The following is a 16,623-nucleotide window of genomic DNA, read 5'->3' as shown; positions in this document are numbered from 1 at the left end:
GAAAGTCAGAAAGCAAGGGCCCTACAGCAGCATTAGGTGACAAAATCAACCCAAATTGTGTGAAGCCTCCTAAAAAGTGAGCAAATCAATATTATATTTAAGATTTTCGTGAACCTGTTTTGGGACTCTTCATTGTTGTGCTTCGTGTTCTCTCTCTCTCCTCCCCTTTGTTTCTATCTCTCTCTCCATTCATCTCTTTGTCATGACATGGGCTTATATAAGCAAAACCCAACAGCTGAAGGAAACCCATTGCACATGACTTCAGGAAAGTTACTCAGATGGAGCTGGTAATGATCATCACTGTGCTAAGCATTTTCTTCTCTGGTTTGCTTCCCCACTGTTCTGCTTCTCCGCAACTTCCATTAATGAAACCTCCTCTTCAATATCAAGGTACCTAAACTGACTTTATATTCTCCCCCTTTTGTCCTTTCTTTCTTTGTGATTCTTGAAGTGACTTGTTCACTTATATTTTGCATTGTTTTGAGCAGTAAATGGCCACCAACTTTTTCTCCCACCATTCCCAAGGAAGCTTATGAGCACTGAGCAACAGGTATTGCAGAAATCTTCAGCACATAATCAGTGAATCTAATTCTTTAGTCATCTCTTTTAATCATCTGTATATGTCATTCATTCTTGTATTTCCTGGAAAATATAGGTTAAAAAACTTGAAGCTACACTTGATGCATCGAGAAAAGATGACAAGGAAAACTTTCCAGGTAACCCATCAATAAAACTTCTCCTTCATACTATCTCATATCTATCTCTATCATAGTTGGGTCCTGGCCAATTTCCTTTTCTTGAATACTGTAAATGCCATAACAACCCCACATGGCCTCAGCCACGTATTCACCTTTTTTAGCCCCAGAAATTCACACTCTCTGTGGAGTTCATGAACTAGGAGATTAGGCCCAATCTATTAAATAATGATGGATGAATATGTAAATACATCAAACATGTGTCTTACTGAAATATGTCAGAAACCAGGAGATCCTAAGCAGAACTGGTATACATTAATAAATAATGCATTAAAATATATCCCATTAAACAACCACACAAAGCATCCATAGATTGATAGTTTAACTGGTGAATTAATGAAACGATGATCTGTGAAACAACATTTACAGGGAAGGAAGAAGAAAGAGAGCAGAAGACGAAGGTGGTGGGGAAGAAGAAAGGGACAAGGGAAGAATGGGAGGAGGGAGACGATCCTTCACAGTATTTCACAATGGATTATAGCAGAGTGAGAAGACGACGGCCTATACACAACAAGAACATACCTGTAGCTCCGTGAAACATGGGAGCTATACCATTTTACACAACACCCCAGATTTAAATTAACTAGCTTTTTTCATTTTTCTTAATGGACACACAGTTTTGTATTGGCCCCTGAATTCGTGTGTCTTGTAATTAGGTTATATTGTAGTACGAGTAATATATGTGTTGTCGTCCTTATCCCCTTCCTGTGGCCGACACAAGGAGGGACCAAAACCCTAAGTTTAGGTCACTTCATCAACTACCTAACGAATTTTCCTCTTTCATTTTTTTTCTCTACTTTTAATTATATTAATTATTATTTGTATTTCTGTTAGACATGTACGTAGGTTAATGTATAATCTTATCTTCTTCGCAGCATATGATCTTATTAACTTGTGTGTGTGTGTTTTTTTTTCCTCGGAAAAAATCATTCATAAATATTTATAAACAACTAATTCTTTTTTTCCCTTTGAAAGCGTACATACAAGTAGTCGTATCATTTTGTTGTCTTAGTATTACATTAATACCAACATATAAAAAAGTATTACCTTTAGACTATGGTTTTTAATATAATACTTAATTGACTAATTTAAAAATATTAATAAAATTAAATAAATTATTTTAAAGTATTATATTTATTATTTTTTTAAACTAGTTTATCTAACTATAAACTAATATATAATCTAATAATACATACAGATATTTTAGAAAGATCTTGTAATATATGTTATAATTAAGTAATTTTTTAGTTTTCTTAATTTTTTTCAAATTACTACCTCCGGTCCTAAATATAAGAGTTATTTGACTAATTTAAATAGATTAAGAAAATAAGTTAAGTTAGTTTTTTTATAATAAATAGGTGTTGTCTATTCTAAAATACCCTTACTAGTCAAATTTATTGGTTAGAACTACTATTATTAGAATAACTATTTTGGTAAAAAAAAAAAGATAAATATGGAAGACAAAGTAGATTAAGATTTTATATTTACGATCAAAATAAAATCAAATGAGATCTTATATTAAAAGCCGAAGGTAGCAATCAGGTGGCTTGGGGTTATTACATACTTAACACGCACAAACAAATCATAATCAATGCTCAATATTATACTACCTCTGATCCTTAATATAAAACCCTGTTTGATTTTTATTTTAGTCCTAAATATAAGACTTCAATCCACTTTGTTTCTCATATTTATACATTTTTTTTTCAAAGTAACCCTTCCAACAATGATAGTTATAGTCAATACAGTTGATTAGCAATGATATTTTAGGAAAAACAACACCTATTTAGGACAAATAACTAACATAATTCACTTTTTTAATCTCTTCAAATTAATCAACTGACTCTTATAATTAGGAGCGGAGGTATTACTCAATACGAAAAAGAAGACATATTTACATTCATTGCTTAATCTGGGCATGCGCGCGCGTGTTTTTTGGAAGTTTTTTGAGGCCACTGCATAGATTCCATAGTACCACCTCATGGGGATCCCTACTTTCCAATTTGGTCCATCCTAACAACCTATGTACTTTTATCCTCCCGTCAGTTTTTCATAGCCATAAACTACATTTTTTCTTCCCCATGTTCATTATTATATATAATAAAATTTTTACCTTGGCTATTAATACTAACACATATCCTTAATATAAAAGTTAGATAACAAAATATGTGTTGACTTTTTTAGATTGTCCTCTTTAAGTATGCGCATTAAGATTATTCTTTGATAGAAACCTTTATGATGAATAAGGATATTTTAGAAAAAAAAATTATAAATTTGGAAAAGAAAATAGAATGAGGTCTCTTATTTAAGATGAATTCAACTCCTAACTAGCGTTTATATTAAACACTGGATGTAGTACTATCATTTAATATAAAATCTATAAAAACAAGTTTATTAGATGAATATAATTATACAATAAAAACACAAAAGAAAAACACATACATAAATTCGGACTATATAATTAGGAAACCAGAACTATAAATACTGCATTCGATTTTTAGTATAAAATTTAGTTTAATTTTCAATTTGATCCTAAATATATGATCTAAATTCACTTTGTATCTCATATTTATCTTTTTTTTTTAAAAAAAGTCATTGTAGTAGTTACACATATTAAAGATTCCAATAAATAGTAGTTCTAACTAATACACGTGATTATCAAGAATATTCTAGAAAGGACAACACTTATTTATTACAAATAACTAACTTAATAAACTTTCTTAATTTATTTAAATTAATTAACTAATTTTTATATTGAGGACTAGGGGTGGTACCATATAAAAAGAATCTAAAATGAGAAAAATGAAGGGTTAATGACGTTGATGGTATAAGAAATAACGCGTTAATTTTAAACGAACATACTAAGTAGGGAAAATCCCAGAAAAAGCCCTTGGAATATACCAAATCCCAGATTGGGCCCTTAAATTTCGAAAATGACAGAATGGGTCATTGACCCAATCTGTCATTTGTGAAATTCAGGCGAATTGACATTTTTACCCCTGAGCAAAAGTGAGTAGTTATTCTCTAAACAAATCTAGGTAATGCTTATACTGTTCTAGTGATTACAAGATTCGTTGTAGTTAATAATAAGGTACCTGACAATAATAAGATACCTGACTATGAAAAAATGAGTAGTTATTCTTTACACAAATCTAGGTAATGCTTACATTGTTCTAGTGATTACAACATTAGTTGTAGTTAATAACAAGACACCTGACTATGAAAAAATGAATAGTTATTCGCTATACGAATCTAGATAACACCTAAACTCTTATAGTGATTCCTTGAATCATTGTAGTGAATGAATAAATGAGGGCAAAATTGTCAATTCGCCTGAATTTCACAAATGATAGATTGGGTCAATGACCCATTCTGTCATTTTCGAAATTTAAGGGCCCAATCTGGCATTTTCCATATTTCAAGGACCTTTTTTGGGATTTTCCCTACTAAGTAATATCTTAAGGGCTTGTGGGTTCAATTAAAAAAAAAAAACAGAGAGAGAAGAAAGGGCTTGTGGGTTTATAGCGTTTAAGAATGTAACTGGACTGGGATGAGTGTGGGTCGCAGTTTTTGTGATTGTGCGAAACAAAATTTTGGGTCAGCCCAAAATTAACGTCCATTTATTGTCACACGCTCAACGAAAACATTATATTTGAAGACAATTTTCCTCGACACTACAAACAGGAGTTGTTCAATTGATAAGGAGTTAATTTATAATTTATAAAGTTATGAGTTCAAATCTTACTGTCGATATAAGAATTTTATTGATAGGTAATCTGTAAATATATCTGTAAGTGCTTTTTGAATCTAGAAGTATATCTTAGTCTTGGTGATTTCCTGAAACCCAGCTGACATAAACTTTTATATAACCAAAAAAATTTCCTTGACATTATAGTACTGCCTCTGATCTTTAATATAAGAGTTAGTTAACTAATTTAAGTAGATTAAAAAAATTAGTTAAGTTAGTTATCTATAACAAATAGAAATTGTCTTTTTTAAAATATACTTGCTAATCAAGTGTATAAGGGTTGCCTTAAAAAAATAAATAAATATAAAAGACAAAAAGAATTGAGGTCTTATATTTAAAACTAAAATAAAAATTAAACTAATTTTTATATTAAGAACCAGACGTACTATATTTAATGATAGATATTCGTTGAGATATATAAATAACACAGTAAAAAAAGAAGAAGAAGAGGAATATAAACAACACTAGAATATAACATTTTATGATTGTATAACTTAAACTCTCTCTCTTTGTATATATATACATATATTAAATATTGCCACAAATTTATAATGGGATTTTATTCTACGTAAAAAAAATATTTAAAAAATGAAATCTCAGCAAATCCGAATTTTAGTTGTAAGATCCATGCCTCTAATTAATGAATATTTGGATTTGAGATTTTGATTGTGTAATTAAGTATTAACAACCCATTGTATGATTCATATAGGCAAACTCACCAAATAATACCACATCCAGTCTTTAATATAAAAGTTAATTATCTCGTTTGAGTAGATTAAGAAAGTTTATTGAGTTAGTTATTTGCAATAAATAGGTTTTTTTTATAAGATACCCTTACTAATCATGTGTATTAGCTAGAATTATAATTTGATAGAATCTTTAATATGTGCAATTATTACGAGAACTACTTTAAAAAAAGATAAATATGAAATATAAAGTGGACTAAGATCATGTATTTAGTATCAAATTAAAAGTCAAGTTAACTCTTATATTAAAAACAGGAGGTATTACTTGTTATTATTGTTGTTATTTAAATGGATATAAGATAATTATGGTTTTTCATATGAATTGATTGATAATAAGAGAAAAATTATAATTTAAGTGTGGAAAACACTTGAGCATCATGCTGGCTCATCAAGAGAGGGGAAAAATACTAAAAAGTGTCAGTTACCCGAAAAACGAAGGAAATGAGGGAAATTTTTTTTTTTTAATGAGTTAAATTAAAAAAAATAAAAAATGAGATTATAAAATTTTAATCAAATAAAAATGTAAGATAAAATAATAAAAATGATCAAACTTTTTTATGTTGTTTCTTTAATTTTTTGAAGTTGAATTCATTTAAACTTTATTTCCATCTCCCCCCCTCAATTTTTTTTCCCAAACCAGTCGAAGTCTTAGAGTCGTGTCTCGTATAAAGATACAATAGAAAGCTTTTCAAAAACTAAAAAAACAAAATAAAATATAAGAATGTAAAATTTGAACGAGTCAAACCTGTCTCTAAGTGACAATATCAGAATATCATCTGATTAGATTTCGTTGGGAAATGGCCAGTTATTTTCACCCCAACTTCAATTAATTTAGTTGTTTATTTAATATAATCATTTATGATTTCTAAAAATTTTCTTATATTTATGTATGAAAAAATAATTTAAGGTTTATCTTTATATCCTGATAATAAATTATAAAAAATGTTAGACTTCTACGGTAAAAATATTACCAAAAAAAAAGTAATATTCTAATATTAAATTGTAGCAAAGTAATAATGTTATATATTTTAAAAATAAAAATATATAAAGGATATTATTTACTGAAATAATTTGAGTACATTAAAAAATCAAATAAATCATTTAATTATAATAAATGTGACATAATTTTTTAAAGTATTTTATATAATATTAGATTATATATCAGTTTATAAATTAGCTAAACTAGTTTAAGGAAAAAAAGAAATGTTGAGATAAATAGGATTAGGATCTCATATTTAAAATCAAATTTATTCCCCATATAACTTCTGTATGAAAAAACAAGAGAAGATATTAAAATTAAAAATAATATTTAGAGATTGATGGGGGGGGGGGGGAAGAGAGCACGTAGCATGCTTTTTATAGGGAAATTGAGTACTTGTTTGAAATCAATCAACTACCAACCAGAAATTTTGTAATACCCGGATAATATTGAGTCGGGTCGGTCGAATCTCACATTTAATATAATTGACTCAGTGCATTATTGATAAAATCATATTACCATTCAAAATATAATATTCTGAAAAAAAAAGTGTTATTGTTCATAGACAAGTAGTAAATTAAGAAAGAATATTAGGACATTTTAGAAAAAAAATATCACTTTAAATAATTAAAATAATATTTTAAATATACTCAAATTAGTTATTTAGGTCCTATATTTAGAATCGGAGGAGGAGTAACAAAAATGAATTGTTAAAAAGCAATATACTCCATGTCTACACAGAACTGTCTTCCCATATACTCTTCCAATTCTTAATATAAGACCCAATTGTTCAGTTAGTTTTGATCCTAAATATAAGACCTATTTTTCATGTTTATCAATTTTTTCTAAATTACTCCTATGTATACTCCCTCAACTATAATCAAGTAGGAGAGGAAGATGGGGTATTAAGAAAGATGATTATTGTATTTTAGAAAAAACGTGTCACATTTCTTATAATTAACTAACTTCCTAACTTTCTTAATTTAATCAAATTAGTTAAATGGGTCTTATATTAAAAATCGAAGAAGTACTCTATATGCTAAAGCCTAAATGGATGGCAAAAGAAAGAATTAAACAATTTTTTCAATTAACGAGATTATGCACCACAAATTATACATACTATTTCTTATCTTAATAATAAAATTTCATTTGTAGTCTATAAAAAAAAAGTCAATGAAGTCTTATAATTAGAACTGAAGGTAGTATGTCACAACTAATAAAAATATTCCACTAAAATCTATTTTTTGGCCAGCCAATAAAATATAGTTTTTGATCTATAATATATAAACTAGTAACACTTCTTATACAATTTCCTATACAATTAAACTTCGAGTTATTTTTTCTAATTTATAAATAATATCATTGATTACAAATTTTAAGAAAGATGATTATAATATTTTAGAAAAAACATGTCACATTTCTTATAATTAACTAACATACCTACTACTTTTAATTTAATCAACTTAGTTAAATATATCTTATATTAAGAAACGGACGAACATCATACATTGATATATTCATACTCATATCCTAATTTTTAATATTTGTGGTTTAATTTTTAACATATAAAATTTCTAATAAAGACTAAAGTAATACTCTTTCAGTCCTTAATATAAGACTTATTTAACTAATTTGATTATATTAAGAAAGTTAGATAAGTTAATTATAAGATATATAACGTGTTTTTTTTAAAACACCATAATCATCTTCTTTAATATCTTCCTTCTCTCTTCTACTTGACTATTATTGAAGAAGTATCCATAAGGATAATTTAAAAAAAACTAATAAATATAAAACATAGATATTGTATTTAAAATCAAAATTAACTTAATAATTAAGTCTGTATTATTGACCCGAGGAGTATATTAGTATTAATTACTTCATTTTTCCTTTACCATCCCAAAAACGATGTCGTATAGCGAAAGCCTTCCGTCTCGTAAACGCTGTTGTACGTTGCTCCTCATATGACGACGTTCGCTTGGCTGACAATCTAAATCCCATTTGGCACTGAGCAACCGAATGCAAATCCCGGTTGAGAAGCAGAGTCGAAAATGGAGGACTTCTGGAAGAGAGCTAAGAGTTTCGCTGAAGAAGCTGCTAAGAAATCCCAAACCCTTGCCGACTCTTCCAAATTCGCCGATTTGGTCTCCGAAACCGCCAAGAAGTCTAAAGAATTAGCCGCTGAAGCTTCCAAAAAAGCCGATCAAATCAAAACTGCTGCTCTCAAACAAGCAGATCAAATCAAGTCCTTCTCTGATATCATCCCTCCTCACCTCTCTGTGCCCCTTTCCATTCCCAATTTTAACGATTCTTCACCTTCCTATTCTCAGTCTGAGTTCCAAACCTTAGGTGTCACCGACGAGCTCAGATCCTTCGTTAAGGGACTTACCTCCAGCACTTTCCAGAACTTCCCCCTCAAATCTGGTATTTGAGAATTCCCATTTTGCATTTCTTGGATTATCTGTTATCCTGTGTTTATTTAGTGGTTGTCGGTTTTGCTGGGTAATGCAGATGAACCGGAGGCTTCTGATGTGACTACGGCGGCCTCCAACGTTCGAAAAGATCTTAATGAATTTCAGGAGAAGCATGCCACTCTTGTTCTAACCACTGTTAAGGTAATTCTGTTTTTATACCCCGAGGTGCGTCATGTATTGGATCTCTCTGTATCCCTATTGCAGACTTCAGATCTCTCTCTGTTGTCCACATCTACATTTAGTTAATTCCATTTCACTGTGAGGAAATTTTTCGTATTTCATTTGCTTATAGATTGTCCTTAAAGCCTCTAATTAGAAGAGCGGCATATCATTTTAAACCTCTGTGCAGCTAGGAATTTCTTGATTGATAGCATGTGGTGTGAAATACGATTCAACTCATGTCTACTTACTTGATCCTAACTTCCTTTGTTTGATGCACGTATTGACAAAGGCAGAAATGCAGTGAGAGAAAAGAATCCCTCTTCTTTGAACTTGTGTTAAATTGTTGATTATTTTGTGTTTTCATTTCTGATGTTTCCTTAGAACTCCCGCCAAATATATGTGCTAGTTGTGCTAGCCAAACTTTCTTTTCATGGAAAAGAAATATTGATGCGGGGTTAAGAGATTCAACCATTTATCAGGTCTCTCTGTGCTAACAGTTGTGTCCTTTTTCCTTATAATAACCGTTTCAAAGTCGCTGATATTATCATCTATGCTGTCATACATTGTCAATCCATTTGAGATGGACGATTTCCAATAACGTAGTACCTTCAGTGGTGTTTTACAGAAAACGGGGGAAAATTGATGGACTGGACCTCTTACTATTATCCTCTGCCACATAAGTCCAGTTTTCGGTTTTCTGTTCCCTGCTAGTACAATGTTACTATTTCATTCCAGCAAAAAGTTTAAAGGTCTTAGACCCAAGTAACGTGGGAATTGCCAAATGTATGTATGTACTTGAATTATTGCTGGCCTAGTAGTTGCGAGTTTTTACATTTGTTTCTTTTCCCCAGGAAATCTCAAGGTTGAGATATGAATTATGCCCCCGTGCTATGAAAGAAAGACACTTCTGGAAGATATATTTCACACTAGTGAACACTCATGTGGCTCCGTAAGTACCATAGCATATTGATTAGTCATTTTGCTGGCATGACTTGTTTAAAGAGTAATTTACGTGTTATGTTGGCACTTGTGCAGCTCTGTAATTCACTGAGTATGTGATGATAATCATCTTTTTTTCCTTTCCTGCTTGCTGTTTTTCTAATGTTGATCAAATTATTCTGGAACAATTTTAAAAAAGAAATATGAAAAAGGGAGATATGTAATGGTACAACTTCTCCATTCCAATGTTTGATTGCTGTGGCTATGCATTGAAAATTGCTTCTAAAGTATTAACATTTTCACTGCTCTTTCTATCCTCATGAACATTAGGATGTATGGAAACATACACTTCGATGGAGATATCTTAGATGACTTGAATTGGCCATTTGATAATTATGCTGCCATTTAAAATCACAGCATCTTTTTAATAATGGTCACAATGTTACATGATGCAAGGTTGGGGGCTGGGCAGCTTTGAATATATCTATAGGGAGAATAGAAGTATTGTTAGTTCCAAAAGTGTTCAGTAAAGATGAAAATATAGAGCTGAAGCCTCATTCCTTTGATGGATAATTAGAAAAGCTCATGCAAGATAGACTGACTGCTATTGTCAGAGCAATGAGTTAAGTGGATGACAACGATTAAATCATATGTAACTGAAAGTCCAGTTTGGCATTTTTTATGAACTAGCTTGTTTCTGGGATGGAGGCGGGGGTTGAGTTTGAGATATCTTGCTTAATTTGCTGCACCGTCAGCTTCTTTGTTTTCAAACCTTATATAAAAACTTCAAGCTTAAGTTGTATCAGCTATGTCTAAAAGCTAATGAAATTGCATTCTTATCATAACATTTCTTTATATGAACCTAACATTTTGGTTTCCGGCCATACAATTTCTGCCTAAAAGTAAATATTTATAGTTCCTCTATGATCCAGGGTGATCTGGGGAATGTACAGGCAATGTGGGGATTCATATTGAAGAGTTGTGAATCTGTTGCCAATTACGAATAAGAGGCTCATGCACCTTACTTAGGCATTCCTGCTTTTGCTTTTATTTAGTTTTGCTATTTGTGTCTGCCAGAGTTGACTCTTTGGGGATGGCCGTAAGGAGGTATGTCAATGTTGATAAATTCAGATAAACATTTAGAATCTAGTAAGTGAAGGCTGATATGGGACTTGCTTCTGATGACTGATGACTGATGACTGATGCCATTGTGTCTACACTCTAATTGCCGCATTTATAGAGTAAAATCGACTCAAGCTGAAGCTTCTTCCTTCTCATGTATATCTTAAAAGCCATACGGAATACTATGTTCCTTTGTGCAGATATGAGGGAGCTGGGCTAAGCTTTCTCATGTAGTCACTTTTGGACAAACTTAAAATGTGGTAGATGATAATGAATGAATGGTACATCTTTCTAATTTTTAGAAGGATGCCCAGAAAATTAGAAGTTGGAAAAGAAAAATATCATATTCTAATTTGCCACAACTCTTCCACCATTCAGAGATTTGTGTATGACGACAATTTTGTTACATTTTAAAGTTACCATCACTCTATAAGTTTGTAATTACTATCAGGTATGAGAAGCGCTATCTGGAGGAGGTTACCCTCCGAGCAGCAGCTGAGCAGAAAGTGGATGATAAGGTAGAGAAAACAGCTGTTACTGGAGGAACTGAAAAGGTAGAGGCAACTGGGAAAAATGGGAAGAGCAAATCATCTAATTCATCCTCAACTGAGCAAGATTTGGATACATTTCTTCTTGGCGATCTTGAAGACAGTGATGGAGGTCTGAATATACTTTCTTAAGTTTCAGATTTGGTTGTAGAAACTTGCTCCCTGGTGGGTGATGGGTCGCTAATTCTTGTCATGTAGATATAATTTTGGGCAAGAGCATGTGCTATTCCTCTTTTGATTGTTGATTACTTATAGCCCCTGAGAATCGATTATCTTTGAATACGTTGGGCATTCATAAATTTTGACAGATTACTTTGTTCACCAGTCATTTTTTTTGGGGCCAAAATTCACCACTCATTTATCAGGGGAAAAAATAACCATAATTCATTCTGTTACGATGAGCTATGTGTGAAGGTATCATTCTGGCTCGCTATATCATATTGATTATCTTGTCCATCTTTCAGATGATGGCGAAGGCAGCCTTGATGATGATTTTGACAAGATTGGCAATTCAGTAAGTGCTCTTAGATCTAGAATCCACTTTGCGTTTCAATTTTTCTTTAATTTATTAATGATCTAACTTCCCTATGGTTTTATTTTCCTGTTAAAATATGATAGCTGGTTCTGAAAGCTAGTTTATTTATGGAATCTGCTTCGTTAAATCTTGTGTTTTAAGGATGCAATCCCAAGGTTTATTTATGGAATTTGCTTCGTTAACTCTTGTCTGAAAACTAGCTGCACTTTTTTTTTCTTCTTGAAATTCTTAGGATGTTGAAGAGGAGAAGCATGCGAAGAAAACGTCTGATGCTACCAATTAGGATGCCCAATTGCTTTCGATTAATACTCCAAAGTGAGAAACTGAAGTTTGCTGCTTGATGCGGACAGATTGATCGGTGATTGGTAAAAAGAGAGAGAAAATTTTAGCAGTCTCTAGTGTAGTATTTATGGCGGTATAGATTTGAGGACGGGAATTGTGATTCGTTGTTTATTTAACTTGGTAATACCCTTATATAGTGGCAGTTTGCGTTGTACAGGTGATATTATTTTGTTAATTTTATTATGTATGGTTCTTATATAACGTTTCAAACAAGAAGATATAAGCTTGTCGAGAGATCCGATATTGTTAATTAATTCACTTGATATTTTATGTTTTGCTACATCCCCATGATTTATGAATGAGAGTTCTTGAAGCTGGAGTTACTTTTGTTGATTAGGATTTATGAGAGAACATCCAGGCTACTACCAATATTATGCCACAGAAAAACAGATGGGGGACCGAATACAGATTTTTGTATGCTGATCGCTAATGCTGGATTGGGTCCTTGTTTAATAATGAAACAGGTGTGTTCTTCTCATTCACCTGTCTCTGTGGGATGAGGGGCTGTTTTTTGACCATTAAGGATGAGGGACTTGGGAGTTTGGTCTCGCTGAACAACGTGGAGGTGAATTGGACGTTGGGCTTTTTAGTTTTGACCCAAAACTGATGAAAGGGCCTGTACAAGTAACTGGGTTCAAGATTTTTGGGGGGGGTGGGTCTGAATTATGGGAGTAACAATTTTTCTCAAAAAAATAAGGCATATTTTCTCATTTATGATACAGAATTTAAGGGGAGTTGTAATATGGCTATTAATTATATTACTCCTGTCATAAATATAAGATCTATTTTGTGATGTAAATTATATTACAAAATGAGTCTTATATTTAGAACCGGAGTAGTACTATATATATACTGATATATTGAGTCGTTTTAAAATTTTAAAAGTTAAAACATGAGTTGAGATGGGGACTCGAATAATTGTTCAGTGTTGTTTTGGTTTTCATTCCAGATTTCGGCCTTCAGGCTGCATGACAAAAGAATAAAATAGCATGGACACACAAATTGCCTAAACGAAGACTAATTCTTTTAATAAAAATTACTTAACTAATTTTTTTAATATTCGTATATTAGTTATTTACTTCTTATATTAACTATGGGAGGAATCATATGAAAATAAGATCCAACTTACCTAAATTTTTGTGACAGCGAACAAAGTGTAGGAACTGTTATCTTAGTCTTGTGTACATCATTCCACCGCCTTAATTGTTGTGTGTAAGGAAGCTCTGTTCCTGTATGATGTATTTTGTTGATTGAATGAAAATTCTTCCATTCTTACTCAAAAAGGAGGCTGCAAAAGGGGCGTATGGTGAAATAACACACTCTTATGGTTCTATTTACAAGACAGAAAGAAATTTTTTTTATTCTATTTATAGGATAAAGTGAGAAATTTTTCATATGGATATACAATTTTATCATTCATTAATTATTGTGTTAATTTTTGCATTTATGAGATGTAATATAAATTAAACAGAGATAAAGTTAAAAAGTTGTTTAATTTTAATGAAGAGCTAAATGAAGTTTAAGTTTTTTTTTTAATTTATATGAAACATATTGGAAGTAGTTTATAAATAGGACCCAAAAAATAAAAAAGGAGAGACGTGTTCTTTCTAATTGTATATGTGTCTATGTACATAGAGAGAGGGAGGGAGCAAATTAATTTGAGTCTCGTTAATCTTTGAATGAATGATGGACACTCAAATTCTTAAATGCTATGCCCTCTTTGTTCCTCTTACATTACTTTCAACTTCTTAATTTCTCTTTACTCCTCAATTCACCATGTTTTCTTTCAAATTCCCTTCCATTGAATCACAACCTTGAATTCGATTGTCACTATACACCAAAAAAATCTCTTTCAACTATACATCCAGCATCCACCCCCAAATAAAATAGTTCTCATATATATATATATATATATATATAGGGATAATTAATATGCAAATCTTTATAGTTTCAATCAGTTTTTAATCAAATTTCTATAATTTTTTCTTTTTACTAGGTCCTTATAATTTCACATGTTTTTTTATCAAGTCCTTATAATTTTTTTCCTTTATCGGGAACTTATTGTTTTGTCTTATTTTTAATTTTAGGTCCTTGTAGTTTTTATTCTTTATTCTATAAATAATAAATTATTATAATAATATTATGTTAATATTATTTTAAATTTTTAGTTAAAGATATATATTATTTATTTTTCAATTCTAATTTTTATAATTATAAAATTCAAATTATAATAATAAAATTTTTTAAAATTAGAATATAATTATAAAAAATTTATAGTTAAGTATAATTGATTATTCTGATTAATTATTAAATATTAAAAGATTATATTAATTATTTTGTCTAATTATATGATTATTAATTTAAAACTAAAATTAATTTTAATGAATCAAGTTAATAAATAATTTTTTTAAACTACAAAGGACCTAATTAAAAAAATAAGTGAAACTATAAGAACCTAATAAAAAGAAAAAAAATAAAGGGGCCTAATTAAAAACAGGTGAAAGTAAAAGGATCTAATAAAAGGAAAAAAATTTATAAGGACCTAATTAAAAATTAAATGAAATTATAAGGGTCCGAAGATTAATTATCTCTATATATATATATATATATTATATCATGAGCTCTCAAGCAAGTACTCTTGATTAAGGGTTTTATATAACTATAACAAAATATTATGTATTCAATTGATAATTGTGCATATAAAATAGGATGATTGGCTAGCCATATTTCATGTATAATAATAATTACAAAAAACCAGATCACCTTACCGGAAAGATTATTTTTAGCAAGTATACTGATTAAAAGTAATAATAATATAGAGAAAATCTAATTCTGAAGAAAAAAACAGGAAAGAATGATGCAATATTAAAATCAAAAGCATAAGGTTGAATGGAAGAAGAGCCCCCCCCCCCAAAAAAAAAGGCAGAGAAAATGCAGTTGAGTAGATTTAAAAATATGCAGGCCAATGCACCACCCAGTTTAGTAAGATCTTCTCGCCTATGTGAGTGTAACTAATAACTACTCATAATTAAGAATCTAATAACTTGTTTGATTAATGAAATAAAAGTTGAATTATTATAAATATTCACTCATGAGATTATAAGAAAGAAACTTTGCAAATTACCCAGTGTCCTTGAACACATTTATCTTTTCATTGACATTGGACTTGAAACATTAAAATTAAAATATGACAGGAAGGCACTATATTAATATTTGTGACAAGGGAAATAAATTAAATTTTATCAACATCACAGTATAACTGGACCATGCATGCCTTCTAAAAGAAGGAAAAATTTTCTGCTTTTAATACTCTTGTACATATCACGCTCCTTCCATTCTTATTGCTTTCCTTTCTCTTTGAACTCCCAAAACCTCAAAAATTTCTCTGATTTCCATTTTCTTTTCTTAATAACCTATCAGGTTTTTCTTCTGTTTTTGCTGGCTCTGTAAATATAGAAATAGGAACAAGTTTAAAATATATCAGATATAAGTAAGCATGGAAAAGAGGAAGATTGGTTTTGAGGATTCAGCAGAAGCAAAGGAGAAGGGATGTGATCAAAACAAGATGAATTACTTAGGAGTGATGATCAAAGCTCAAATTCTGAAGAAACTGGGCAGTTTTGGAGGGTTTAAAGTTGAGAAATTAAAAGGGTTGTTTCATGGAGATATGAAGAAGGGTGATGATCTGAATCTGTTGGTGTTCAATAAGTCCAATTCATCACAGTTCAAGGCATGGGGACTGAGAGTCACATGTGTCATGCTTCTTTGGACCATCATTGCAGTTTACTGTAAAGGCATTGGAGATGAGTTCAAACCCACCTCCTTCTTCAACACTGATCACTCTGCAATTTCACATTCTTTTCCTCGTCAAAGTAAGTGTCTTTATCTTCCATATTCCTTGCACACTGTATAACTTCCTTAAAACCCTCAATCATATATGCAATTTCCTTTCTCAGTCTCTCAAGCTCTTTATAACTACTGAAAATCTCATCAATCTATCAACATGAGTTTGGACTTAGCATAATTTCTAAATTCTTATAAGAACTCAGAAACAGATAGTTGAATGGAATATAAAGTTACAGACTTTTGCTTGCATGCATGCAGGGATTTATGAGAATAATGGGTATCTAATGGTTTCTTCTAATGGAGGACTCAATCAAAGGCGAGCTGGGTAAGAATTGCTATATCTAAAGTTTCTCCATATTTATTTATCACTTACTATTTTAGCATATATGAGTTCTATTTTCAAAAGCTTCCTGGCTTCTTCGCTCTC

The 16,623-nt window shown here is 30.8% G+C and overlaps 3 protein-coding genes across 3 annotated transcripts; all 3 read left to right on the top strand.

Moving 5' to 3' along the window:
* The first annotated feature begins 275 nt into the window (after positions 1-275).
* On the top strand, positions 276-1,446 carry LOC114720426 (probable root meristem growth factor 8). Its single transcript, XM_028906069.1, has 4 exons — positions 276-390; positions 489-550; positions 656-716; positions 1,125-1,446. The coding sequence occupies exons 1-4, from the start codon at positions 279-281 to the stop codon at positions 1,289-1,291; spliced, it is 402 nt and encodes a 133-aa protein (XP_028761902.1). The 5' UTR covers positions 276-278; the 3' UTR covers positions 1,292-1,446.
* A 6,781-nt stretch (positions 1,447-8,227) lies between these two features.
* Positions 8,228-12,582, top strand: LOC114720424 (uncharacterized). The gene is made up of 6 exons (XM_028906067.1): positions 8,228-8,652; positions 8,740-8,843; positions 9,716-9,813; positions 11,377-11,585; positions 11,938-11,987; positions 12,241-12,582. Exons 1-6 carry the CDS (start codon positions 8,280-8,282, stop codon positions 12,289-12,291), a joined length of 885 nt encoding a protein of 294 aa, XP_028761900.1. The 5' UTR covers positions 8,228-8,279; the 3' UTR covers positions 12,292-12,582.
* A 3,221-nt stretch (positions 12,583-15,803) lies between these two features.
* Positions 15,804-16,525, top strand: LOC114720425 (rhamnogalacturonan I rhamnosyltransferase 1-like). The gene is made up of 2 exons (XM_028906068.1): positions 15,804-16,222; positions 16,455-16,525. Exons 1-2 carry the CDS (start codon positions 15,847-15,849, stop codon positions 16,523-16,525), a joined length of 447 nt encoding a protein of 148 aa, XP_028761901.1. The 5' UTR covers positions 15,804-15,846.
* Positions 16,526-16,623: the final 98 nt, after the last annotated feature.

The sequence above is a fragment of the Neltuma alba genome, unplaced genomic scaffold, assembly GCF_004799145.2.
Source record: "Neltuma alba isolate B1F8T4 unplaced genomic scaffold, ASM479914v2 tig00011984_pilon, whole genome shotgun sequence".
In the NCBI taxonomy this organism is placed as follows: Eukaryota; Viridiplantae; Streptophyta; class Magnoliopsida; order Fabales; family Fabaceae; genus Neltuma; species Neltuma alba.
Note: the sequence above shows the minus strand (reverse complement) of the source record. Positions and strands in the feature narration are given on the sequence as shown.